Here is a 27,536-nt window from a genome sequence, read left to right on the forward strand (position 1 = left end):
TGACATTTACACAACAGTTTACTTACACATTAACCAAGCTGCTGAACTGGTACTAATTCTGTAACTATTGCCACTTCTGTTTTTGTACTTCTATATTACTAGTTCTGTACACATCTGCAAACACTTCCTCCTTTGTGGTTATAGTTTGCAGCATAATTTTGCACTGTATGTAAATACATACAAAATGTAATGGAGATATTGATTAATTATTTGGCTGCTTGACAAGGTATAATTAACTCACTGTGAGACAGTAAAGGGTTATAAACATTCGAGTTTGGCTCTTTAGAACTCATCATGTTGCCCTCAGAACACCGGTAAAAAGATGTTTTTTTGTGTCTTATTAGAAAAATAAAGGAAAAACGTTCTTCAAACTTGCTTGAAGCTGTGAAATTGTTTAGTTTCAATGTTGTATTGATATCTCCATTTATTCCATGACTGCATAGATTCTATTATGCCCTGGCATATGGTGAGGGCATCCTATTTGAATGTATGCACTTATTTATATACCCATCACCACGTGCTGTAAATGTGCCATGGTTTGACGGTAAACAAGTCAGCTGATGAGGTGGCTTGAGGAGCCATTCAGAATAAAAGAAAGGCATTGCAGCGCACCAATAGATGATATAAGCTTTACCATGTGATAGGGTAACAGATGATGTACCACACAAGTGTAAACCAGGCCTTGCTGTTTTTTTAATCTTTTATGTTTTTTTTTTAGGTGAAAATTTCAAACCTAGCAGTAAGGTCCAGTAGTCCAGTGTTTCTTAACTAGGGTTCCTCCAGAGGTTGCTAGCGGTTTCTTGAGCAATGAACATTGGTGTCACCCAGTTTAAGTGACACCAATGATCTTTTTAGCTATCTGTAAGGGTGACATACTTCCCAATAGCCAGCAATGTAAGAGGAATTCTTCCCACTGACCACCAAACTAATATACTGTGATCTGTGGATATAATAATGATAGGAGGGGTTCCCTGAAGACCTGAAAGTTATTTCAAGGATTCACCCATGTTAAATACATCAAGAAACACTATAGTCGTCTAATGTAACATGTCCCCCATCTTTAACAACTCCAGCATCATGTTTGCAGTCTCTGAACATCTATAATGTATGGCTGTATTGTATAATTTTTTTTATTAATTGTTACATATCTCCAGCATCCTCTCTGCAACCATGTCTACATGCACCCCAACAATAGCTACATGTCAGGGTGGGGGTTCCTGTTGGTGGCAATTATGGAATATGCATGTAAATTTTGCATGGCCACCAGATTGTGACAGTGTGGAGTTACAGAAGAGGACATAGTGTTGTCTCTATAGCTGGAAGACCCTGAACAAGAACCTTTATATTATGAAGATCAAGAATCATTTTAATGAAAGCTACAGATTGAAAAAGATTTTAAGATTACATTAACGGGTTAAAGAAAGTATGAGATTTTAGTGATTAAGCCTACTTCCAAATAATGTCAGCATGTCATAAGGCAAAGGAGGAAGCTAGTTACGTGTGGCCTTAACACTAAGCCTCATCTTTTGAAAAAACAATATACTGTAGGAATTTAAAGCTAAACAAATAAAAAAAAGGCTAATATAGCTCTATAATCATTAGGGTGTCAATGAAATGAAAATGAAAAAAGGCAAACAAATAATAATAGATTTATGTTTTTTAATATACTTCTTTCTCCTGATGTTCTAAAAAATGGGGGGTTTAGTGAGTCCCTACAAACCACCTGCATTTTCTTAATGGCTGTGGCAACAATCCATGCACTGTTCAGAATGTGTTTCGAATTAATGTTTTACACAATTTATACAGTGTAGATCATCTTTTCTTGAAAAAACTTTTTTAATAACTATATAAACAGCTCACAGGACATTAGTGTGTTAGTGAGTGGGGAGATTTCTCACATTGCTGGCCAGTGGGAAGAATACAGATAGCCAAAAAGATCATTGGTGTCATTTAACGTTTCTGGTGATACTTAATATTTTAAATTTCCTGGCTGGTCCTGCCTCCGAGCTGCACGGTCCTGCTCCACCAGCCACACGCTTGGGAGAAGATGCCCAGTCAGCATCTGCTTCCCCTGGCCTCATGTCCCCAACGTTACTGGGGACGCAGATGCTGGGCAAGCACAGCCAGGTTACACAGCTAATTGCTAGATGATGTTGCGGGCATCGCTGGAGGACACTGCAAGCACTGCTTTTTAAGCTTTTTAAACTCCCTGGCAATTCCATCCTGTGTGTGGCTCAGGGTTACTGCTTTTGGTATGGATAATTCACCCCGAGCCACATTCAGGATCACCGCCAGACCTGGGAGGTACAAATTGCTCAATGCTCAAAAACAACCTAGCAACCTCTGGAGGAACTCTGGTTGAAAATTACTGGTCTAGAATATTTGTGCCTGAAATGTGGCTCTTTGACTCTCCCTACCTAGATGGTAACAGTCTCCAACCATGTCCTACAACACATCTGCAGCTTCTAACCATTTTCTGCAGCACACCTGCAGGCACTAGCCCAGCCTTTCTCCACCTTCTCAATGTGGGGAAACCCTTTAATTAACGTTCAAGTCTTAGGGAACACCTACTATAATTACTATATTCACAAGAGCACATCAGCTTGGTGTTCAGTAGGAATAATGTTTCTTAGATCGCTGGCCATAGGGGAGAATGTCACCCTTACAGATAGGCAAAATATAATAGAAACACTGGTCTAGAAAATTGATGCCTAAACTGTGGCTCCTTGACCCTCCCGACCTAGATGCTAGCCATCTCTTGTTGCACACCTGCAGTCCCTAACCATTCCCTACAGTTTTCCATGCCCTACGTCTGGAGGAACCCTGCTTGAGAAACCCTGCCATACCCATTTTCTATAGCACCCCTGCAGTTTCTAGCCGTCTTCTTGATCATACCTGCAGTCTTTAAATACCTCCTACATCCCAACTACACTTTCTAATTATCCCTGTAGCATCTCTGTAATCTCTAACCATCTTCTGTTGCATTTTTACAGTCTTTAACAGACTTTCATAGCACAATATTCAGTAAATACAATGGGTTCTATTTATTAAAGCTCTTCAAGACTGTAGATCGACTATCATGGGGGAACCTGGGTGATTTAGCAAATTGTAAATGGGTCTGGTCCAGGTCTGGTGCACTCGGATTTTCTCATGATATTTTTTATTCCCCAGTCTTGGGAGGATTTAATCAGGTCTTGCAACCTTCCCATAACAAGAAAGTTGACCGCCATGTCTAAAACTTGTAAAATAATTACATCTACATGTTTGTTTGTTTTTTAGAATATTATTTGTTTATTTTAGTAGTATAACGTGTTTAAATCAGAATTAAAACCAGTACAAATGAAAAAGTAAAAAAATGAAAAAAAAAACAGTAATCCCTATCTGCATTAATTGGAGATGAATGCATGGGAATGTTGAATGTAATTATTGCGCTCAATGAAAATATCCCTTATTTTAGCTACCCAGTAGCACATGAAATATTAAAGGGGTTGGCAAGCCTCTGTGTCTACAGCTCACTTGGTTTCTCGACATCAAATTAAGGTGCATTAGGTTTGGGGAATTATTGATGAGTAAAATGCTATATATTAAGGTGAATTATGTTTAATTAACTAAAGCGTTGCTGATGTGAAGCATGGGGAGGACAAATATTAATCTGGGGTCTAATTGCAGTTTAGGTTAATAGAGAGTTGCAGCATGTGGAAAGGAAACATAAGGGCATATACATGAAGGATTTGCTTTTTTTAAAACAGATTTAGACTCTGTCCAGGTCTATATGTTGACGATGTGCAATAAAATATATGTCACTTGGCATTTCATTGTATATATTGGGTCTGATTTACCTATATGAGTTGCATTGTGCACAGTTCAAGTACATTTTCTCTATGCGTTTCAATAAAAGTCAATGAGAGTGTAAGAAGAGGAATGATACATGCATTTTCATGGATGGCAAATGGCCCATCTATTAAAACAGGACATGTGCTTTTGGTCTAGGTACATTTGGATAAAGGCTGCTCATACGTCCCTGAATGCTGACTGCATAATGTCAGATAATGCATTATAAAGTGCATGCAAATCGCCTTATCAAACATTTGCAAACATTCATGTGCATCATTTACCCCATGTAAATTGTAGGTTTAGCTAAAGACCTTGCTGGGTTTGTACAGCTATCTGGGGGTCCATTAGTAAGATTTACCCTCTCTATTTGCTGACACAAATATGTGAGAGGAGCTCCACAAAAGCAGTACAGACAGAAAGAAAACCACTTGGGAAATGGATAGATCCCTTGTCAGATTTGTTTTTCTCTCCATGTTTTTGTTGCAGGTTTGCCATCTTTCCAGCAGAACTATGTTTTTGTCCATTGGTCAGCTTTAAAAATATTATGCTATTGAATGTCTACACAGTAATATGGTCTACAAGATAATAATATGTTAAATACATTTTGCCCTTACGGGGCTTAATCTTGTTGCACTGCATTTAAGCCCCATTGGGGGTAAAAGGCATCAGAGTGAGACAGGTAAATTTTCCTCTATGTTTGAAGCACATAGAGATGTTTTAATTGAAGAAAAGAATGAGTGGCATGAGGTTTCATGTTTCATGAATGCAAAAGTCTTGAAAGCCAATAAACCCAAAGGTACCAATGGCCCTTTAGTAGACCTAGAGTGGTATCACCACTTTCGAGTCACATACATTGCCCCCCACCGAGCAGTTTAGTTCCTTGTTCCTGTTGACCTCTACATCACAAATACTCCTAGTCAACATATCAGTAGCAGGTACCACAGAGCATGAAGATAGACCGGGTATCAAAAAACTTCAGTAGTATCAGATCTATCATGCAATGGTACCACTTGAAAAAAGTGAACGCTGGGCAAAGCAGGCAGCATACTTTTACATTCCATGGTGATATATCCGTTTATTTTATATGAAATGAAAGAGCCATATTCTTCAAATTGGATAATTTATTTGCTCCACATATGACTGGCATGCTATATTTGTGTACACTCCTTATTCTGTTTATTTTGCCGGTGGCATATTTCCATATTGGTATGACTCAATAGGGGATCAGCAACATTCTGAGCCTGTCCCAATGCCTGCCGTAACCTTTTCCAAAAAAGTTTCTTTTTTTTATGTTCATCTTCCCATTTGAGGTAAGTGTTTCGGCTGAGGTGTTTCTTCAAAACGTACATATGGTCAAGTTGATCTTTTCTGATGGGTTCCAGAAGAATGAGAATGATCCCACATTGATCCTCCAAGAACCTCCAGAACATGGCCAACTTAAACTCAAAGGAACACCATTTGCTGTCAATAAAGTGTGGAGAAAGTATGACCAGTGCATTCCGACTACAACAAATACCATTGTAAAAAATGTTTTCCAAGATCAACTTGCCCGCTTCAAAGTCTCTGAAGTGTACGCAAAGCTGAAAGGATGGGTTATCATCTTCACCACTTTCCAGTTGTGGAAGTAGCACATCTTTAACCCAATGCTCATCTAAACTGGAGTGTATGACAAAGGCATCATAAATTTTCTCAGCCGCTGATCTTTTGTAGTCTTGCCGACACAAACATAAAAAGAGAAAGCAATTTTTTAAGTAGAAGTGGTACAACAGCAATGTAAGAAACAGAATAACTACAATGACCACCACCATGACATAGGCCAGAGTCCAGTTGCAGTTCAAGTTGACATCCCTGAGTAGTGAACCCTGAAGGTGTTCTGGTGTTTTGCACTCCATTTGATTACTGAAATTTAAACCTTTGTTGCTTTGCTGATTGACCCATAGCAAAAATTGCTCCTGAGTGCAAGAACAGTCAAATGGATTCTGTGAAAGCTCCACTTTCATTGGGTTTTTTGATAACATTTCTGCTGTATCAACAGAAAACCCATTGATGTTATTAGCTCTTATATCTAAAAATTTTAGACCAGACAGAGAAAGAAGTACAGATGATGAAAGTTCTATCAACTTGTTATTGCTCAGATCCAGAAATTGCAATTGTTTGACGTGTTCAAACATTTCGTTGGGTATGTGCTCTAGGTTGCAAGATGCCATATCAAGAAAACGGAGACTAGTCAAGTTCTGGAAAACAGATGCTAATATCTCAGGAACAAATGTGGTTTGTGATACCCGTAGCTCCACCAAGTTGAAAAGTCCACAGAACGAGCAATGAATAACAAAATGACATGAAGTGTAGGACAGATTGAGATATAAAAGGTTTGTTAGAGTCATAAATATTGGATACATTCCTACACTGTCCAACTTCGAGTGACTTAGGTCGAGTGAGAGAAGGTGAGGCAAATCTATGAATGAACCCTTCAAACCAATTAATGTATTATGGCTAAAATTCAGGTGTTTAAGGGTTGTCTCGGGAAACAATTCATTACAGCAACTTTCTATCATCAGTTTGTTAACACTCATATCTAGAAACTCCAATTCCTTTAATCCAGCCACTGATTTGTTGAGCTCGGTAAGCCGCCGATTCTCTTTAATTCGGAGCTCTTTAAGTTGCTTTAACTTTGAAAAGAAGTTGTAGGGTATTGCTGTGATGTAGGTATTTTTTATTTCAATTTTCTGTACATTTGCAGAGAAAGAAATAGAACGCATTAGCTCCAAGTCTAAGTGTAAGAAACGCTGAGACGTAATGTTTTCCAGACAGTGGTAGGAGGTTTTTTTATCCAATTGATTGATATCAGTAATTGTCATCCCTTTAATATTCATCCCACACAGTCCCTCAAAAAGATTTTCTCTACAATTAATCCGTGTAGGGGTACTTCTGTATCGTCCAATCACAAGGTTTTCTACATAAAGACCTGACATGGCATTTAGGCTATCCTTCATAATATCTTCATTAGAAAAGCAACCTTTTAGGTTCAAGAGCTGCAGTTTTACATACCTAAACGCACCAGGTTCAATAAAGTTTATGAGATTTAGAGTCAATATGAGACTGAGGTTTGATGTATTTACATGTTGTAATTTCTCTAGATCTTCCTTGTTGACCCTAGATATATAGTTTGCACGAAGATCAAGAATATGAAGATTAAATAAAAATGAAGGAATATAGAGACGATGAATCCGGTTTTTAGCAACATTTAGTTCCTGAAGGGATGGGAGGTATTCCAAGTTTAGTTCAGATAGAGATTCAAGAGATGTGTCAACAAGAACAAGTTTTTGTAAAGAGTTTAGGCCAGTAAAGGTCACTAGGGACCAATTCTTAATAGGGTTTCCTGTAAGAATTAAAATCTGTAAACTGCCAAGGCCAACAAATGCATTGTCTTCTATTGAAGTTATATCACACCTGCAGAAAGAGACAAACAGGATGTACAATGTGGTTAGAAAAAGTGCCAATGTATATTTGAGCCAACAAACCCAAAACATTCTTTATTTAAAACAATGAATCTGACAATTACCAGATGTTCTCTGGTGGAGAATGTTTTCACACATTTTTCAATGGCCGTGATTAATTCTCCACCCCCTATAGAATGTTTGATAAATGTTCATTATTTTAAGAATAGACCCCAAACAGTGGATCTATAGCATACATGCACATTTCTCTATTGTTGCTTTTTAGATACTTGACCACTAGAAACCTTTAGTTCATATCTTTTTGTTTCAGTTAGCAACAGGGTGGCCTTCTACCCCAAAAATGTTGTACGCTCTACTCAGTTCTCTCTGTAGATTACAAAACACCTTCTCCTATGTCTGTGAAGGTTCTAGTCTATTCAAGTGTTTGTATATCTAATAGTAGTTAGTTACATTCAGTTGGACTGGTTCTAATGTTAAAACTGTTTTGCAGCTCTCCAAGCTGCTCCATCAGAAATGAAGCCATTTGGAGAGCTGAGGAACGTATTCAAGTTTGCAAACACAAATCCAGTTGATTATGACTAACTACTGCTAGATACCTTTTCTTATGTTATTGAAATGATCGGAGGTTTAGGTGTTCTGTAGACCACTACATTCATACAGGTCATGGTATACCTAGTAGTAGTTAGACCCTTTTAACTAAACTTGTTCTGTTGAATGTTGAAGAATATTAAACTTATCCAAGAAGCTTCCTCAGCTACAATGATCATCAGGAGATATGATGCCCATTGGAGCTGGGGAAGCTACTTGGGTAAGTAGTGAAACATCTTCAACATTAGCTGTTAGCCAGGAGTGTTTGAGTATGTTTCTGGCAATTATTTTTCATAGGAATAAATATCTTTATCATTACAACTTATGACCAAAACATGCACTTTTCTGTGTTATGTGGATGAGGAGATGATTTAGGTGTTCTGTAGACCACTATAAGTTACTATCTGTTTTTTGCAGGTTTTTTTGATCAGGTTATTGTATATCTAGTAGTAGTTGGACACATGCAATTGGTCTTTTATTGTCATGCTGACAATATTTTTCCCACTGATCCAAGTACCTTCCTCAGCTCCCATGAGCATCAGGCAACCTGAGGAAGCTACTTGAATGGTAAATTATCTTAAACATTAGCTGGTGTGTAGGAGTTTTGGATATGGTTCCAGCACCTATCTACCCCGAGAAAGCTATATTTGCTGGCATGAAACATCTTTATCATTTACAAAACAAGGACAATTGAATGTGCATAGCTACTACTAGACACCGTCTACTATGTAATGAAGATGAGAAGCTATTTGGATGAGTGGAGAAACATCTGCAACATTAGCTGGTGCCCAGGAATATTTGGGTTTGCTTCTGGCCCTTTTATGCATTAGGAAAGCTTTTTTTGATGGCATTACATATCTTTACCTTTTTTAGAACAAGTCTAGTTGAATGTGCCTAGCTGCCAATAGATACCTTCTCTTAAGTTGCAAAGATGAGGAAAGGGTTTGGGTGTTCTGTAGACCTACATAAGTTCTACTTTTGTATCTCTTCATTGATACAGGTCATGGTATACCTAGAGGTAGCTAAACACATTCAACTAGACTTGTTCAATAACGTTAAAGATATTTCCCCACCCATCCAAGAAGCTTCCTTAGCTCCAATGAGGCTCAGGCTAGTTGATGCCCATGGGAACTAAAAATGTTACCTAAATAGGTGGTGAAATATCTTCAAGATAGGCTGATGGCTGGAAAGGTTAAGCTATCGCTCCAGCACTTATTAGAGTTGAGAACGCTTTTTTTGATGAGATAAAATATCTTACCATAACATAACCTAAGTCCAGTAGAATGTGCCTAAATACCATTAGATACCTTCTATCATGGTATAAAGATGAGGAGAGAGTTTAGGTGCTCTGTAGACCACTATAAATTCAATTTTGTCTGTAAAGATTTTCATTGGTTCAGTCATGGTATACCTTTTAGTAGTTAGACACATTCAAATAGACTTGTTCCATAATATTGAAGATATTTCCCCCCTCACCCAAGTAGCTCCCTCATCTTCAATAAGCATCAGGCTAGCTTATGAAGCTACTTGGATGAGTGGTGAAACAACTTCAACATAAGCTGAAGCCTAGAAATATTTGGGTATGGGTCCAACACCTGTTTGAGCTTTGATAGCTCTTTTTGAAGGGAAGAAACATCATTGTTGTTACAAACTATTCCAACTGAATGTGCCTAACTACTCCTAGCCAAGATCTACCCTTGATTTACCCAATTACCACCCAGTTCCACCCACTCTAATATTCTATCAATGGCATACTCATTTTTTGGTAAGCCCAGTTCCTTTGAGGTTCTGAATACTGGGGCCAGCCAGATAAAAATTACATCCTTTAATTATAAAATAACTTAAAAATTAAAATAAAATGATGAGAATATAGATGTACCTTGTAAGATCAAGAATCTCGAGTTTGGACAGTCTTGAAAATCCTCGGTTAAAAAGTTGTTTTAGAGGGTTAAAACTAAGATCTAGACTTCTGATCTCCTTAGGTAAATCTGCAGAAACTGTGGATAAGTTGCAGTAATAACAGTTTAAGGATACTTGATGACTTTCCTAAAGTAAAACAGAGAAACAGAGAAGAATATTAACTTATTTGTAGCTAATATAAATTAGGCCCAAACAAGAATATGCAGGATATACAAGAATTGTTAAAGGACTTGCCCTGCAGAAAAGCACAGCTAACCTGGATATCTGAGGTTTCCTTACTGTAATTTAACAATAAACCTAGGTCTTGTCCTGCCTGCCCCCAGGTAATTTTCTATTAATCGACAAATGTTTTCCATCCTGGAACAAATCCATTTTAGGTTTGCTAGATCACCAAGAATCTCCCTTGATAGCCTATCTTCAGTCTTGGGGAGCTTTAAAAAGTTTGAACTATAAATCTCCAAGCAGAAAGCAACTCTTTGAAATGTATATATAGTAAGGTATTCAATGGCATTACATATTTGACCCATTTTAGTATGTTGGAGCCAAACTCCAAAAATGTAAATGTTATCTAAATATAAGATCAGTGCGTATTCCAATTGGGATCTTGGTCTGCTTTGTGTATTTCTTACACACCTGTGCAGTAAACCAATGCAACACTTTGCCTAGGTGCACAAGCTTCCTGTAATATAGACCGGTCACTGATGCTCTCTTTCCTTGTGCAGGGTGACTTGTCCTGTCTCCGCCCCCTCCTGTAGTTATCTACAGGCAGCCTGTTGGGGGTGGATCTGTTAGGTCCCTCCCACAACTCTGTTTTCTGCATGAACTATGTAGACCACAGATATATCACCGATACATTTCCAAAGTAATAACTGGATTTGCAAAGGTATTCGGTGCACCAAAATTGATTTATATCAATTAAATTATTATGATTAAGAATTAAAAGTTCAGATTTAAATATATTACTGAAAGCATCTTTTTTTGAATTTTAAATTCAATTTGAATTTGAAATTTGTAAGTGTAACCCACAATTGACTTTGACTTTTTTTTATTGAGCGGAAAATGCCATATTTATCCAACACAAGGGTTCTTATGGCAGTGCAGACAGTAGAAGTTCTGTTCCTCACTTTTTGAAAAAGTATAGACTTTTATTTATAATATTTCTAGTTACTTTTAATATTTTTTTCTGTATTTTTTATTATTACTAGTAGAAAGATTTTCCTGGGTTCTCCTCCCTCTCCCTGAACCCTCCAACAGTATACGTCTCATTTTACCCTGGGGTCCTAATATTTCTACTATTTTTTTTTAAATGTGGCCATTTTTTTTCAATGGAACATTTATCTATTTTGAATACCTCAAATACTTTCCACCAAATAAAATTGGCAAAGTACACTATTTAGTATTATATAATTGTGATTTTCACATAATGTAGCAACATTTTTTTAAAGTAAACATTTTATTTTTGCTTTTAAAAAGCTTTATTATTTTCAACTCAAAAAAAAAATTCTGTTTGCATCCATGCTCGTTGGCATGGTGAAGGTGTATATTAGCACGAGGATTACTTTTTTTTTACAGGTTTGCAATCCTAATAATTCTTTATAAATCCTTGCGGAGCTTTAAAATAGTGTTGGCGAAAATAGCTGCTGCTCCGGTGACATTTTGAAAAATGGCATCCTGCGTGGGTAACTTTGGCTTATGCTAGGTACACACAATTCAACCTCGATGGTATTATAAGATGATCAATATATCAATCAATTCTTTAGGATCAGCTACAGGTACTCAATATACTAAAATCACAAAAAAAGAACCAAAACAACTCAATACATAAATAAATCATAAGGAAAGCCTTGCCTTGCCAGGTCTCAATCAACATGCTAATCAATTGAAAAAAAGGCACATTTTTTTTTTGATATTTGATGATGGACATTTTGATCTGATCAATCAAAAATGTTCAATAGAGTATGAGAAGCATTAGTCTTAAATTAAAAAGTTGGCAAACAAGTGATAGCAACCACAGCAAACATTATCTGATTGTGGAGCAATCATGACCATCTACAACACATGGAGCCTGATTTATTAAAGCTCTCCAAGACTGGAGAAAATAGAATATTGGGGAGAGAACCTGGGTGATCCTGCATTTGCTGGATCTCCCATGATAGTCTATCTTCTTCAGTCTTGGAGAGCTTTAATAAATCAGGCCCAAGATCTAGATGGCTGTGATTATAAAACAGTGAATCTGACATTTTCTGGTAGAGGATCACTCAATGCCACTGAAAATACATGGATCTGGAGATTCCCTAACAGAGTATGTTTGGTGAATATCAGATACACTGCTTTATTGTAGATTTCAAGTCCATGTCCATATGGTCATTATATATAGTGTAGTACAGCATATTTTATTCTTTAACGACACTCACCAGTTTGCAGCAGGTCCAAACGCTGTGAAACCCAAGGCAGAAGCTAACCAGAAATATCCTCAGCTGGTCCATACTTGGACTTACCATAAATGGACCTTCATGCAGTTATCAGTGAAAAAATTTCAATTATGTGCAGTACTTTATCAGTCACATCTTCATGCAAAAAGCTTTCAATTGTGAAAGTACAGAAAATATTTACTGGTAGTATCACTTCCTTAATCTCAGAATGTGTGACGTTCATGTACATTCATGACAACTGTGTATTGTCTGCTGATGCCTCCAGCAGTATGTGGCCCAGTTTTAGCCTGGGTTCCTCCAATCCTCTAAAGCCCACATGCATTAATTTATAATTTATATATTATATTTTTTACTTATAGTTTTATAATGTCTTCTGCCCAATCATGTGACATACTTGGTTTTTCAGTCTTGGATGAGGGATTGGAACTGGCATGAGGACATCATTGTGGCTATCTATATCAATAGGATTTTGATGTAGGGGTCTCTAGCTTCCAGTAACGATGTCCTGCACTCACACACCCCTTACATTTTTTACATAGACACATTGGCCCTGATTTAATAAAGATTTCCAAGGCTGGAGAGGATACACTTTCATCAGTGAAGTTGGGTGATCCAGCAGACTTGGAATGGATTTCTTCAAAGTCATTTACTATTTGTTACCAAATGTTTTCAATCCCAGACCAGATTCATTCCAGGTTTGCAGGATCATCCAGCTTCACTGATGAAAGTGCATTTTCTCCAGCCTTGGAAATCTTTATTAAATCAGGCCCATTTCATCCAGAGATGGCTTCAGCCTTCCATGTTGTGCTAACCTAAAACCAACCCCTATGTTTTTGCAAAGTATATGCTTTTACCACACACTCGCTTAAAGGTACCTAAGACACGCCCCTGCCACATGCCAGTTTACAGAGACCAACAATGTGCCCTTCCACCCCCCCATTTACAGGGTCCAAGTATATGTTCCTACCATAACCCCATTTACAGACAAATTTTTAGATTTAAAATGTTTTCAATCCTGGACCAGATCCATTACAGGTTTGCGGATCATCCAGCTTCACTGATGAAAGTGCATCCTCCCCAGCCTTGAAAAGCTTTAATAAATCAGGCCCATTTTATCCAGAGATGGCTTCAGCCACAATAGGGCAAATATAAACAGAAGCCACAAATGCCCAACATTCCAGCCCAGGTGGGGACCCTGGGAAATTGTCAATGTTGTCCTACCCTAAAACCAACCCTGATGTTTTTGCAAAGAATGGATATTCCCTTGCCACACCCCGATATACAAAATTAGGGACATACTTCTTCCACACCCCACTTATACCAAGGACATGCCCCTGCCACATCCTGATTTACAAGGACATGTCGCTATCAATCCCTCAATTATAGAGATCAAGGATATCCTTCCAACACACTCCCGCTTAAAGGTACCTAGGACACGCCCCTGCCACATCCCAGTTTACAGAGACCAACAATGTACCCTTACCACACCCCCATTTACAGAGTCCAAAGTCATGTTCCGACCACACCTCCATTTACAGACACAAAAAGAATTGATTAACTTTTCCCCCAAAATCTTTTTTTCATTCTACTGACTTTTTTATACAATTAATACATCAGTTTAGAGGGGAGTTGAAAGGTTTATTATGTTATTAAACATATCAGTAGTAAAATTAAACATTTTTATAAACATCTCTTTACTATCTCAAAAAAGGAACATTGGAAGAGGAAAAAGGGATGGAACGATATTGGCTTTAGAAAAAGGAAGAACCTTCCAACTGTTGGGTACTACATACTGACAGTCCTTTTTTACTCTTCTGGGTTGAGTCATAAATCTGGCAAGCTGAGGAAATTGAATGGTCAAGAAGAGGTACTGCAGAAATAGTCATATCATTTTAGCCTAACTCTAGAGTCTAAGAAATGATAAGGTATAGAACCTGGATTTATTGCAGACTGTGTTCATGTTTCACATTTAATATTGATAAGACAGAAAGGGTTTTCTATTGCCAATAGAGACTTGAATTAAACATTGTATTTATTAAACAAAGTTTTTTTCATTGATAAGAACCTCTTTTAAGGTGTACAGAAATTACTACAGGTTCCTGTGTTGGTTACAACAGCTCCCCTTTCACCAGCGGTCACTAGGAAAGGGAGAGAGCTAAAACCTTCCAAATTGGGGCATGGAAAATATTATGTTATAATTTTAAAAAAAAACATTTTTTGCGTGTTTGTTTTTTTTGTGTATGTGTGTTTTAACCCACCTTCCAATGTGTAACAGTAAGAGATGTTCTTTCTAGAAATAGTAAGGTAGCATGCTTCCTCTTTGTATATTCTACCCTTCATATACCTACTATGGAACTATATTCTCGGTTACAGTCAGAAACAGGTTGCTGATATTACTTCCTAACATGTTTGTTTTGCCAAAAAATATGAATATAATATAACAAAATGTATTTAATTGTATTGTGGAATTCTACATGTTTTTGTGTTCTGTAATCTTGCTTTTGAATGTGACACTCAATGTTCCACCAAAATTTTTGTTTAATATCCAGATATTCTATTATAAACACATGCAAAGGGCTCTCCAAGAGAACATAATCTTTCATGGGAAAACTCAGGTGATCCAATTAATGGGGAATGGATTTCTTAAAAATAATCTGCTATTAGTTGCTATTTATTTTAATCCTGGACCAGATCCATTTAAGGTCCAGGACCTAGGTTCTCCCATGATAGTCTATCTTCTCCAATCTTGGGGAGCTTTGAAAAATCAGGTCAAAAGTATGTATACAACACATACAAAAATGTGCTATTCTAAATGCGCCATTCTAGATGAAAGAACTTCAATGGTCCAGCTGGATGTTGTAATAGTTCAGACAAAAGGTGGTAATGTCTTCTGTAGCCTAGCCTTTGGGACAACCTGTAGATGTTAATGCCTCCTCTCATATTTCAAGACTGACAGCATGCACAATGCCCTGAATGGGTCATTTCCCCTTATGCCTCTTATGCTCCTTTCATCTTTTCTCATGGCAAAGATAGCAAGGGAATGTAGTCCATGAAAGATGTGAATGCCTACATCTAGCTACTACTTTGGGTTGAGTTTAAACATCAATTGTGAGCCTTATCTTCTCATCCAACATCAGTACCTGGCCTCCCAAATGTTCTTATGAATGAAAAGGCCAAAATTCCCCCAAATACTCCCCACAGTCTTGTTGTAAAAGAGTAAAACCATTAAATGACTATGAAGGAGAACGTGGTACCATACATGTTTGTTCAGTTGGCCTTTTGGTTGCCTATATAGATCTGGAGGACAGTTGGGAGCAACATTACCCTATCCAAAGGCCAATGGAAGCAGTGTGCACATGCTGATTGCAATGAAGACATAATGCTCATATACTATTTAATATCTCTGTACAAATTTCTTCAAAAAACCCAAAACCATCTAGAACAAATAGGTCAGTGTTGAGCACAACATCGTATGGCGTTCTGGAGAAGGATTACCAGTAGACAACCTAATTAATGAAAAGAAATTTAAAATTTTACTTACAATGAAAGATGATGAAAATGAGTATTTTAGTCGTCTTAGAACTAACTGAGTTACCATGTTTAATTATATCCCAGGCAATTGTAAAGATCTAGCAAATTATTAGGGTTTCTGTGATTTTTACAGTTGGTCCAAATTCGAACATCAACATCCTTAATTTGGTAGTTCTTTACAAGCCGGGGATAAAATAAAATGGGGCAATTAAGTCAATGTTGTCAAGACATCTGGCATAACTGTAAGAACTTAACACTAGCAGTGTCGGAGGTAACTTTGGTTAGGTCCTTAGCTGTAGACAACAGACAGTTGATGTTCTAGTTCACACCATCACCACTTGTGTTTCAATGATCCTTCGGTGCTCATGACCCTATTGCTTGTTTTCTGGTTGTCCTCCTTTGGACTTGGACCTCCACTTAAAGTAGGTACTAGGTATTGCACAGCAGGAACACCCAACAATGTCTTCCATATGGAGATATCCTGTCCATATATGGTCCCTTTTCAAAGCAATTGAGATACTTGGTGACCGTTGACCATTTTTCCTACTTCTGACACATGCCCTTCATGAACCTTCTAAAATATACTACCCTTTGTCAGGGGCCAAACCAAATCTAGAATGTTATTCTGGAGTCCGAGGGGCACAATGACTGAAATGACTGAAGGTCAGATTTAATGGAGGGAAGCTGAAGAACAGATAGAGGTTCATCACATTCGTCTTAGTTCTGTTCTGTTCGAAGTGTCAACAAAAAGTCATTTCATCAACCAACATGTCCAATTGAATGGGACTTATTACTACTAGCTGTTAAGGTTTTCATTGGTTGCCTATCTACAATTCTAGCTTTCCATACTTTTTGTGGCTTCTCATGCAGCCACAATGTCGTTGCTTTCACATCTTTCAATCATATCTTTTACATTTGATGGCATGGAGATGAGATGGAGGTGCAAGGCTATTGATGACTAAATTGACATTGGCTTTAAAGTCCACTAAAGGTGATTTTACCCTTTAAAGAGACCTAGTCATGAAAAATGTCCTAAAAATTTACCCTTCAAAAAACACCAGTCCATTTCACCCTTCTCCTTCTGACCCTTTCTTTTAAATACCGATGAATTTGACATCCCCTATCAGTCTGCACTTTCATTGAACTCCTCAAACTTTCTACATGTTACCTACCATCGTGTTAGTGTATGTCACTAATATGTTCTTTCTCAACATTAAAGGTTTGTGCAAGGTTCTGGTTCCCCTTTCTCTTGTGCCGCAAAGTTCCTATTTTCTTTGCCTTGTTCGACATTTCAGGTTAAAGTGTATTCGAAGAAAAGACCAAACAAGAAGTTGTGGTGCTACCAGACAGCACCATCTATTGATAAGGAAATGTAGTCAAAACATATATTTCCCTAACTTTTTCTAATTGAATCCAGTGTGAAAAATGTGTGTGTTTTTAATATTTGATGGGTGAATCATTGGGGAAAAAAATTATTAAATAGACCCCATTTACCAACTATAACACTCAATGTGGACCTCTAAGTGGGTGTACATTGGATGTTTTGAAAAAAGTTACCAACATACATCAAACCTGTTTTTCTTACCTTTTGTATGATATTTTCAAACGTCCTGCTCCTATTGGGCAACACCAGATGGGTGATGAGGTTGCAGTGTGGTTACCACTTCCCTATGCCTTTAGTTCAGGTGCTACATGTGGAGTATCATCCATGGTCATCCATAAGGTATGAAAGGGGGCAGTAGTGACCCGCTGTTACATGTTGAATGCTGGTTCTTTAAGGACCAACACAGTAGTTTGCCTCCTGTGAAAATTTGTTCCCACTGCAGAACTTATATGCAAAAATTGATTAATTCAACTCAAAAACAGGAGAAAATATATATCTTTGCGCCCCCCATCCACCCCTACTGGGCATTTCCCCAAAAACTAAAAAGGCCCTACTATAAACCCATATACCAGCACCACTCCAGACTGCACTTCTTTACAAAGCCATTGTCTGGTCTCTTTAAAGAGTATGTTCCAAACTGCTGACCAATAGAGTGGTCCATAGACCACCACTCCCTACAACCCCATCAATTCTGCCATTACACCTCTGCTCACAAGGGGGGTATAGTTTAATACTGGTAGTTAAATGGTACATTGATTTTCACATGCAGATGGGTAAAGGGTTTTGTCCTCAGTCCTTACAAATGGGAGACAGTTGGTAACTACATATATTGATACTAAGTCCCAGATGTCTTGTAACTTGTTCTTGGTTAGTGTTCAAGAGTTATTTAACCCTGAATGTTTTGGCCTCAGGATCACCATTATGAGTTTCTGGCCAATTAGACAGTGTTTTCACTGGATTGTTTATTTGGTTTCTTTACCATTTCACTACATTGATCATGGTGGTGGACGTCAAGTAAGATGGTCATGGACTGGAGGGGACATCTCACTACATAGATCATGGTGGTGGACATCACGTAAGATGGTCATGGACAGGAGAGGACATCTTACTACATTTATCATGATGGTGTTCTTCACGTAAAATGGTCATGGAATGTAGTCGACATCTCACTAAATTGATCATAGTGGTGGACATCACCTAAGATGGTCATGAAATGGAGGGAACATCTCACGGTTTTGATCATCGTGGTGGGCACTGGATATTTTATTTGGTTACCTTACCATCCTATTACATTGATCATGGTGGTGAACGTCACGTAAGATGGTCATGGACTGGAGGGAACATCTCATTACATTGATAATGGGAGTGGACATCATGTTAGATGGTCATTTAAAATAGAGGGGACATCTCACTACATTGATCATGGTGGTTGACAACACGTAAGATGGTCAAAGACAGGAGGGGACATCTTACTACATTTATCATGATGTTGGACATCAGATATGATGGTCATGGAATGGAGGGGACATCTCACTACATTGATCATAATGATGGACAAAATATAAGATGGTCATGGACTGGAGGCGAAGAATAATGGCAGCCAAACATGGACTGGGAGAAGCAAGATAAAGAAAAGGAAATTTTGTGGACCACATAAATGGTAGAGTAGAGGCTGATCATGGACTGGAGGATACGAGGCATAGTAAAGGAGGTTATCACAGATCACATGGGACAAGCAGGAAAAAAAGGCAGAAGAACATGGGTTTGAGGAAGCTAGACTAAAAATAAAGATTGTCGAATTGCAGGATGTAAATAGGGAATATGAAAACCAATTTTGGCTTTGGGTGGAGTTGAGAGAAGAGTAACAGCTGTCCATGTAAGTCTGGAAAGGGAAGAGAAGCTGACCAGAGAAGGAAAATTAAGGATGATGTGAATATCTAATCAAGTATTGGGGATGGAGGTGAATTCGAAAAAAAGTAAATGGTAATTATGGGAGCGGGAAGGCAGAGGGAGGGTAAGCAACCATATTTAACATAATATCGACCTCTTGCACTTCAGTAAAGCAGCGCTGGAGTCTGGGAAGAAGAAGCAGAACAAAGCCTATCAGTGACAGAGAGATGAGCTAATCAGTATGCTACTTTTTCCACCATCCAGGAAAAAAGGCTGGGGCAGGTTCTGGAGAGCCTGGGCTTAAAAGAGATGGATTGAATGATGCTTGTCATCAGTATGAGGACATCTGGTGGTGAAACAGAGGTACTCCAGTAAGGAAATCTAAAAAAGAATGCAATGCAAGCTGGTTTTGCTATTGCATCTGGCACTTGGATCCCTGGAGAAGGTGGGGGCCCTGAGCCATTGTCCAGTTTCCTCGTCCATGAAAGCAGGCATGTGCCTTATATTCTGAATAAAATCAGCCTTGCTGATTCCCAACAACATTGCTGGCATCAGTCATATTAAACACTATAGTGGACTCTCTGAAACTGCTTTAGTTTTAGTGAAACCCCATTCTTGTCCCAAATTAAGTAGAATAAATGTGTATACAGATATCATGGAACTGGAAGACTATGAAGCACAAGGCAATTAAATTACAAATACAAACCTGAAAATGATTGATATCAAACACAATCCCCCCAAAAAATATATCCGAAAATAAAAAACTAGAATTACAATTTTGGGGTCATTTCCAAAACCTTTCCCATTGCTGCGACAATGAACTGAGAAACCACAAGATGGCGCCAAACATATAATACATAAAAAACCCTAACACAAAATATTTTATATCTAATTATAAATGTGGTTATGCAGAAGGTTTCACTAATTTTTTTTACACCTTGTGATTAGATTTCAGGTTCAGACTAAAATCTTCAAGAATAGTAATGAGACACTAATCCTACAACTGGATAATGAATGATATGCAGAATGGGGAACGACAACAAAAGCTTTTGCATTATATACCAGTCAAAGAAAATAGCGAGAAGGTCACTTATGTAACCTTCTGAACCTGTATGTAATTCTGCTGAGATTGCATTTTTTTGCCAGCTTGTTCGAGATCAGCTTTTTATATATCGGGCTTGTGTATAATGAGTGTGGTTTATGTGTGTTCAATATATACATCACATGAGTAAAAGAACAATACATACATAAATATGTATCAATGTATAAATAACCATCAATGCTGAATACCAGGTGTAGAGGTAAATGCATTTATATTCCGGTATACTGTACATTGTGGATGGAAGAAGAAGAAAATCCTGTGAGTACTTGAAATGACCTTCCTTGCAATGTCTATAGATTCACAGGTAAATGGGAGCTCTTACGACTCATTCAAAACATTATTATTAACTGGTATTTATTTTGTGGTGGTATATTATGAAGTGCTGTACAAAGTCCATAATTTTGTCATAAACTGTACCTCTTAGGGGCTTACAACACCAAGGTCATATATATATTGGGGAATGTGGGAAGTAAACCTGAGTGCTTGGAGGACACCCATGACGAACATACAAAGATAGCAGATAGTCCCGAGTCCTAGGGCTGCAAAGGCAAGAGCGCTTGCCATTGGGCCAACCATGTGGCCAAAGGCTCATCATGCATGGACTGGGAACAGCTTCATTTTTAGGAAGCACCAGTGGCTGTCTTCCAACTAAAGAGAGGTGGTGGGTGACTGGTTGGACACAAGAACCTTCTTAACTGAACCTACTGAGTTACCTCATGAACCTTGGTTTCTAAGGAGCTTGAGTTTATTGCTATCAACCAACATTCAGAAGAAGGTTAGAAGTCAGTTTTAAAATGCTGGTCCTGATTTATTAAAGCTCTCAAAAACTGTAGAAGATAGACTATCATTGGAAAACCTGGGTGGTCCAACATACCTTGAATAAATCTGGCCCAGAATTGAAAACATTTGCCAACTAATAGCAAATGATTTTAAAGAAAACAATCCCAAGTTTGCTGGCTCACCAAGGTCCACTTATGATAATCTATCTTTTCCAGTATTAGAACGTTTTAATTATTCAGGCCCAATGTGTTATTTCTACCAAGTGACTGCCACCCAAGTAATTTTCTGCTATCATCTTAAAAAAAGAACCAGCTTTTGGTTGCTGCTGGAAGACTATAGCTAATTGAGTCTGTGAAACATCTCCATGAGGTTTATTATGCATGGATGGATGCAAAGTATCATGGAATGGAATCAGATTCCCTAATCTCCAACAAATTTTTCACCTTTAGTAAGCCCCTTCTCAGTAGTAGTACTACTCCAGCCTCCCTTGGCCTTGAATACATGAGGAATGGTGTCTGATAAATGAGGACCAGGAGCAAGACCAGAACACAAGGCAAGGGTGTCCAGAGAATATGAGGGCAGGGCAAAGTTCAGCCAAGGATCATACATGGGAAATAGTCAGCCAGTGGAGGTATCCAAAGGGTTGAAGGACAAAAGGGTCTGGAGATGAAGCTAGGGGTCATACACTAGAAATGGTCATCCGGACAAGGTATCCAAGGAGCCAGAGGTGAGACAGTAGTCAGGAAATAGAGCGATGGTCATATACGAGAGACGAAATATGAGGTATGCAAGGGGCCAAAGATGAAAGAGTATGTAGAAAAGGAAGCCAAGATCATACACAAGAGATGGTCAGTCAAACAAGGTATTCAAGGGGTCAAAGGCAAAAGAGTAGTCAAGAGATGAGCTAGAGTTGTATAAAAGCGAGCACTAGAACTAGATGATGTATGCAAGGGGCCAAAGTGAGACAGTATTTAGAAAAGGGAGCCTAGGTCACAGTAGATGGTCAACCAGATGAGATATTCAATAGGCCAGTGGAGTGAATGCAGTCTCAGAGACAAAGCTGAAGTCATAGACAAGCCAAATGAGTTATCCATGGGCAAAGGGCTATGGGCCTGATTAATTAAAGCTCTCCAAGGCTGGAGAGAATACACTTTTATCAGTGAAGCTGGGTTATCCAGCAAACTTGGAATGGATTTGGCCAGGATTGAAACCATTTGTTAACAAAGAGCAAATGACCTAAGAAATCCATTCCAGGTTTGCTGGATTACCCAACTTCACTGATGAAAGTGTATTCTCTCCAGCTTTGGAGAGCTTTAATAAATCGGGTTCTATGTGTCAGGTCTAGTTTAAATAATTCCCAAACCAATCAGGGGTCAGATAGAGGGCATGTCATGAGAAAGGGCCAAAGCGAAGCAGATCCCTGAGCCCAAGCATGTGCAGAAGAGCTGGTGGATTTGGCGGCCACAGATCGAGCAGCTGCCAGAGAACAGCTCTGAAACGGTGAGGCGGGGGATTAATAACACTGTAATTAGAAATCACAAAACACATTCACATTGAAAATAACCCTTACCTAATGATCTTTGTGATTTAGAACAGCCAGAGGACTAGAATTGTATCCAAACACGGCATATTTGTGCATCCAAAAAAACTGTTCTACATATACCTTGATACAATCTCATTCTGCTATATATTTTTATATAGATTGTGACAACAACAAGCATCTTCACATTTACATAAATGTATTTCCATTGTTGCAAATGTATAATGGTAACACCTTTATTTATATTCAGCATCCATTTCCCCTAATAACATTCATGAACTCTCGGAACTGCGGCGATCTTAACTGCACACAGATCTTTTCTAGGAATGGAGACCGCGCTTGTGAACTACACAGCGAAAACACAGACAGGCTTATGAATGCAAAGTGAGTTATAATGAAATCAGACGTGCATGGATGACCAATAAGAGTAGCAAAGAACAAGAACAAATAGCAAATATGGGAAAGGGTTAACAAAGCAATACAAACCTTAAATTAGCAAGAAGAACCAAGTAATCGCTTGAATATAATATGCAGGGGCCTCAGGATTCAAAGGATACAATACTTAGGATATAGAATAAATTATATACATAAAATGAGCAAAAAACAACTGGACCTTCTAAATAAAACATATCTTATTTTATATCCAGTGACATCATTTGGTTTCTCTGTTTCTCTTTAAAATGCAGGCAGATCATGGCTAGGGGGAGGCTGGCAGGGTGCTGTATATAGCAACCTGAAAGAAATTGCAGGACCAATCACATCAATGAATTCTCCTGCCTCTGTACTTTTCTTAAACGTCTTCAGTCCTCATTACTAATCCTAAAGATAAGCTGCCACTCAAAAAGATGAGCACGGGGATTACTCAAAAAGGACAGTAAATGCATCTCCAAAGGAATGCCCCCCATCAATAGCAGAACTACCACTAGACCGTATAGGAGAGGTGGGCATGGCTCTGCTCACTACCATGAAACCTAATCTCAATCATTCACACCTTCTTCCAAACTCTTACTTATTTCTCCAACCTAAAAGCAAGGTCCCAAAATGCAAATCTTTCTCTAAAACCTCTCCAAAACTATCCTCTGCTCTCATACACCCAGCCCTGCAGTCAACTCCATGCTGGTTTTGTCCTGGTAATCCTGAAAACAACACAGGGTTTACACTAATTTCTCCACCATAATAATGCAGGGAAGCCATGGTTGCCACCTTGAGTGGATTTCAAACATGTCTGCCTTTGTTCAGGGGATGTCCCTTTAGCAACCATCTTCACCCAGTTCACCTCCAGGTTTCCGATCTTTGGCAACCTTCATTGGCCAGGCTGAAGTGATGTAACTTCCATGTGGCAAACAGACTGGTAAGTATGTTTTATTGCAAAAGGGACATTACCTGGACAAAGGCAGACACATTTGAAGTCCAACCAAGATGGCAACCATGACTCCCCTCCATTGATACAGTGGAAAAATTGGTGATGGAACTACTGTGTTACGTTACCAGTCCCTTCTGCAAGGGGCAAAGACTGAGCAATATGCTATATTTTTGTCCATAAAATTGGATATTTTTTATAAAAGATTTACTGTAGAAAGTTTCTTCTATGGGTGATTACATGTGGCAAGGTAATATTTTGGTTGTTCCTTAATTTATATAAAAGAACAAATACATCATGGGTATGTAAGTGTCAAGAAATGCAAAAACACAGGAGAGGCCATTATGAATTCCACCAGCCAAGAATAAAGATCTAAAATGCTCATTTTGTTAGCAGCACGTTGGAGGAACCCATCATCCTACATAAAGACCATCATAACCACTGCAAAAAGTTGCATCGTTTCTTCTGTGTACGAAGCAAAGCCAATATCCTGCATGTAGGCTGTTATGGCAATTTTCTTTTTATTTAAAGAATGCTTTGACATCCCCTGTTATTAAGGAATTGAAAGCAATTTTTTCCAGGTATTGAATTTTAAAAGAGTTTATAATAGACGATGGTCCTCGGTTTCCTTCAAGAGAATTTTAAAAGCCTATGATTTTCAACACAGAGCTATCAGTTGTAACAATCCAAAAATCAAATGGATAGATTGGCAAAATTGTTGTTTTGGAAATTTGCTTTCAGAACCTAAGCCAAGTGGAGAAGATCCAGATCCATACATTAGTGTAGAATTACAGGAATGCACCCGTGGGTGATATGGGTTGGACAGATCAATTGGTTTGATGTGTTTCATTCAGACTAACATGACAAACAGCTTCAGCCATGGATTATTTCACCTTCTTTGGTAAAGCAAAGAGTACAAGTAGGTTTTGGGGTCAAATACTTTGAAGAACCAATACACAATTTCCTAGTTTGTTATTTTCAGCCTTCAATTGCCACCTAATGGGGGCAGAATCAAGTTTGTCAATACTTTTGGTCTCAGTACTCAAAAAAATCAAGGTGTGACTGAGGAACTGTGGCTAAGGAGCCACTGGTGTCCACCAGAACCCCTCTAAAAGTCTTGGCCATTGCTGTGGATGGCTTCCCAGGGACTCTGTGGGAGACATTCATATAACAAGGCACCAAAAATGATACAATATGATCAGCCTTTAGCTGGCACATTCCAGAGTTAGAACTTGATTGAAGTAAGATTCCCAAGCTTTGAGTATTCAAGGTAGGTGTGGCTGAGGTACAAAGTTCAAGGAGCCACTGGTCTTCTAAAGAACCCCCTTAAAAGTATTAGATTTGGCTACAGATAGCTTCAAGGTCCTCAGGTTCTCAAGAGCAGGCATTCACAGAGTGAGGTACCAAAATGTCAGATTTGAGTGCTCAATACTCAAAGAAGCTTAAGGAAAGTTTTAGCAGCCACTAATGTTTTCCAAAATCCCCCTAAACATGATGGACTCTGTTGCAGACGGCTCCTCTGTTAAATCCCTCAGGAACTCCTGAGCAGGCAGGCACAAGATGTATAGACTTTTATGGGGTTCCTTTCAAAGAAGAAGTTTAAAGAATGTTTCCAAGCTTTTCAAGAACAGAACCCTGAATATTTGTTCATCTCTACTCAAAACACGTCTACCAGTCTGGAATCTGGACAGGTCCGTCTGTACGTGATATGAAGCTGAATTGATCAGTTTGTACCCGATTGGAATCTAGACTGGTCTGTCTGTATATGATATGAACCCAAGCTGGTCTGTCTGTACCTGATCTGAACCTGGATTGCTCTGTCTGTACCCAAGTGGAACCTGGACTGTTCTGTCTGTACATGATATGAACCCAAGCTGGTCTTTTTGTACGTGATCAGAACCTGAACTGGTCTGTCCGTACCTGATTGGAACCTGGACTGTTCTATCTGTAGCTGAATGGAACCTGAACTGAACTGCCTGTACCTGAGTGCCAGCTGCACTATTTTGTCTGTATATGATATGAACCCAAGTTGGTATGTCTGCACCTGATCTGAACCTGGACTGGTCTGTCTGTACATGATATGAACCCAAGTTTGTATATATGTACCTGATCTGAACCCGGACTGGTGTGTTCGTACCTGACTGGAACCTGAACTAATCTGTTGGATCAGAATCTGGGCCTACCTTTCTGCACCTGATCAAAAACCTAGACTGGTCTGTCTGTACCTGTTTGCTCTATCCATCTGAAGACTTTCATCACTCCTTGGTCAGTTAAAGAGGAGTATACCAAACAATCTTGTAGCAACACATTTCGAAAAAGACCATTCTATCAATGCAAAAACAAAGGAAAAAACACGGAAAAATGAAATATCCTAAATGCTTACTTGCAATGTTTTATCTTTGCATAAAGCATTTGTTAAACTGCAACTTCATGGCACATACCCCTCCCGACATGTTAACGCTCTCTTCTGGGAGCGTTTAATAACTGTCTATGCTTAACCTTCTCGTCTGCCCTTCCTTTTAGCTTCCTATATAACCCCATATGTAACTGCAACTGAAGTAGTGAAGGGCAATACTTTTAACTGTCACTTGAATGACAGCTCTAGGTCTGCTGGGGATTCTGGCATCGCACCCAAGATGGCAGCACCCAGAAAAAGTCTTAGGGCTTATGGGTAAAAATCTTTCAATATGCAAATATAATCTTCTTGTCTTCTCAACAGGGTCACAGAAAGGTCAGAAATAAAAACTTTAAAACATTGTGTTTAACTTTTCAAGCTTATCACCTGACACATTTATGGCTGGTTTCTCTAAAATGCCACCAAGAATGGACTTACCCTTAACACCTAGTTGGGATGTTTTGCAAATTATTAAGAAGTTGGTCACGTTAAAAAATTGGACCCTGACACATTTTTACTTTTAATTCTTAATGTTTGAAAATTGGATTCATGGTTCTCATATTGTATCCCAAGGGAAGTCAAGACATGATTTACGAACTGCGTTTTGACGTTGTTGTGCTTATAGTCATGATGTATACTTAATTTATACTTATAATTTAGACGTTCGTTCTATACCGTAGTTGACGTGGTATTACTCCAATTAATCACGGCAAGCAATGAACTTGTACTAAACAGAACATTATAAATCTTTTTGATCGGTATTGGCACTGATATACTGTCATTTGTATGTTCCACTTAATCCCTTTTAGAAATTCATCAACTTGATAAGCCTGGAGGGAATAAGCATGCTCTCCTGATAAAATAAATGCACCGTAGGCAAAGGCGAGCATGCATTGTTTGTTAATGTATAACCAGTGCCTCCTTCATTTCTGGTGAGCAGCCTGGAAGATGACGGAAGGATAGATTCTTCCTTTCTGTAGCAATGATCTCTGAACTGATTGAGATTTCCAAGCCTGCATACATCAGCCAGAGGTTGTCAAGTGTGTTAGTCTGTTAGAGATGTTTTTCACAGTGCTGGAGATTTGTGAAACCCTAGTTAAATATTCATATTCTTAATAATGCTGACAGAGAACCAGCCACAAGTGGGAACAAAATTTATTAGGACTAAAAATACAGATAATTTATAAAAATGTGTAAAAATGCATAGAAAGGGTTCTTCATTAACCTTGTGGAAAATAACAGGGTGCCTCGCTTTGGATGATCTGCTAGTGCAGCCTTCATAGCATTTTTCTCAGCTTTCTCTGGGGGCTTTGGAAAATCTT

At 38.5% G+C, this 27,536-nt stretch overlaps 1 protein-coding gene across 1 annotated transcript; it reads right to left on the minus strand.

The window, feature by feature from the left end:
• Positions 1 to 3,263: 3,263 nt before the first annotated feature.
• On the minus strand, positions 3,264 to 12,394 carry TLR4 (toll like receptor 4). Its single transcript, XM_072430228.1, has 3 exons — positions 12,215 to 12,394; positions 9,760 to 9,926; positions 3,264 to 7,284 (listed from the first exon to the last, which is right to left on the minus strand). The coding sequence occupies exons 1-3, from the start codon at positions 12,299 to 12,301 to the stop codon at positions 4,983 to 4,985; spliced, it is 2,556 nt and encodes an 851-aa protein (XP_072286329.1). The 5' UTR covers positions 12,302 to 12,394; the 3' UTR covers positions 3,264 to 4,982.
• Between the last annotated feature and the right edge of the window lie 15,142 nt (positions 12,395 to 27,536).

Source organism: Pyxicephalus adspersus, chromosome Z (assembly GCF_032062135.1).
Source record: "Pyxicephalus adspersus chromosome Z, UCB_Pads_2.0, whole genome shotgun sequence".
Taxonomy (NCBI): domain Eukaryota; kingdom Metazoa; phylum Chordata; class Amphibia; order Anura; family Pyxicephalidae; genus Pyxicephalus; species Pyxicephalus adspersus.